This window comes from Anneissia japonica, unplaced genomic scaffold (genome assembly GCF_011630105.1).
Source record: "Anneissia japonica isolate Jap-2015-1 unplaced genomic scaffold, ASM1163010v1 scaffold135568_len1503_cov92_single, whole genome shotgun sequence".
NCBI lineage: Eukaryota > Metazoa > Echinodermata > Crinoidea > Comatulida > Comatulidae > Anneissia > Anneissia japonica.
The window spans coordinates 1-1503 of NW_022684981.1; the positions used below are offsets into that span (position 1 = coordinate 1).

Consider the following 1503-nt stretch of genomic DNA (forward strand, 5'->3'; position numbering starts at 1 on the left):
TTGATCTATAGTGAAAAAAAAATTGGATTTTTAGGCAATTTTTTGAGCTACCATATTTTATAGCTCCTTCACTCAATACTGATCTGTGCGACAACTTAACCATTTTGCCAGGACATGCCTCATATTAGTTATCAACCACTCCCTCATAAAAAGATATCTAGAGTAACATGTATGTATCACACCTGATACCATTCAGTTACTATTTATTTTTTTCATTTATACCTAATAGCTGAGTGGCCGAGCAGTATTGTGCTTTTATTTTTTTTGTATTGGGTTTGTTCAAACCCAGCCAGAGTTTGGTTTAATTGGAGTCTGACAATGTTTGTATCCGTATGTGTCCGCTATGTGTTGTAGTTAATTTAAGTAGCGCTGCACTACGGCTGCCAGGGTTTCCAGGGGCCCAGCCCTAATTTCCAATTTGAATGTGGACCAATAAAAATAATTATTTATATTATTAAAAGGAGGTGTCAAGTTCTCTGACATCAACATCACCACCATCAGCCACCAAACATCATCTCCCAGTATCAACAATGATGAGGGAGAAGCCTAAAGAGAATGTATTTGCTAGCCTTGGTGTCAGGCCTAAACCAACGTCACACCCGCATTTCCGTAAAGACCACCAGGAAGAAAGGCTGAGCAACAGCAGTAAAATGACCTCCAAGGAGGATGAGCGAGTTCGTCGTCACATCCATACTCATCATCATTTTCATTCATCAGATGGTAGGAAGCTGTTTTTGATTGTAAATTCTTTTTTTTTTGTACTATATTTGAATAAAAAATCTATAGCCTTTGTTCTTGAATTTGATTTGAATATAGTTTGTATTTCGTATTAAGCCTGCATACATGTAAGCTACATCTTGTTTGTTCATTTTCTACAATAGTTCATTTTGAAATTATATTCCAGAATAAATAAGTGCCAGTTACAATTTTATCATAATCCATTTAATCTTGTTTATTATATCTATAGTTGTTTGGATATTTTTACAGATAGGCAGAAATTTCCACCTGAAAGGGATGGAAACATAGGTAATAGGATCTCAAAGGCATCGCATACACTAACCTGTCCACCGCCTGCGAACGATATGGATGAACAACCGATGCCTTCAAGGTATTCCCACTCATTGCAGTACTCAGACAATCCTAGAGATATGGATCAGGATGATGTCAGTTCAAGACTGCGCCAGTCCTTACCACTACCAAGGCATACAGCACGGACTAAAAGTAGACCAGTCGGTTACAATTTGAGGAGCCACAGACAGGTTGGTGGCATAGAAACAATACTGCTAATGGCTACTTAAAAGCCCCCTGATACAAACCCTGGGTCTGTATTCCTTTTAGGTTGGGTTACAAACAGCATGTGTCTCAAGTCTCCCGGAAGTCGCGGAAGTCTCTCAGAAATGGGACAGCCACAAACAAGCAAGAATTTTCTCACAAATTTATAATATTTGCATGTTTTTATTATATTTACAGTGGCGGATCTAGAAGTCTTGAAATGGGGGTGCT

The 1503-nt window shown here is 38.3% G+C and overlaps 1 protein-coding gene across 1 annotated transcript; it reads left to right on the top strand.

Annotated features, from left to right (window-relative positions):
• Positions 1-461: 461 nt before the first annotated feature.
• On the top strand, positions 462-1259 carry LOC117108161 (the record flags this gene model as incomplete). The annotated part of the gene is made up of 2 exons (XM_033250121.1): positions 462-720; positions 988-1259. Coding segments are annotated over 2 exons (531 nt in total), but the record flags the coding sequence as incomplete, so codon positions are not given.
• Between the last annotated feature and the right edge of the window lie 244 nt (positions 1260-1503).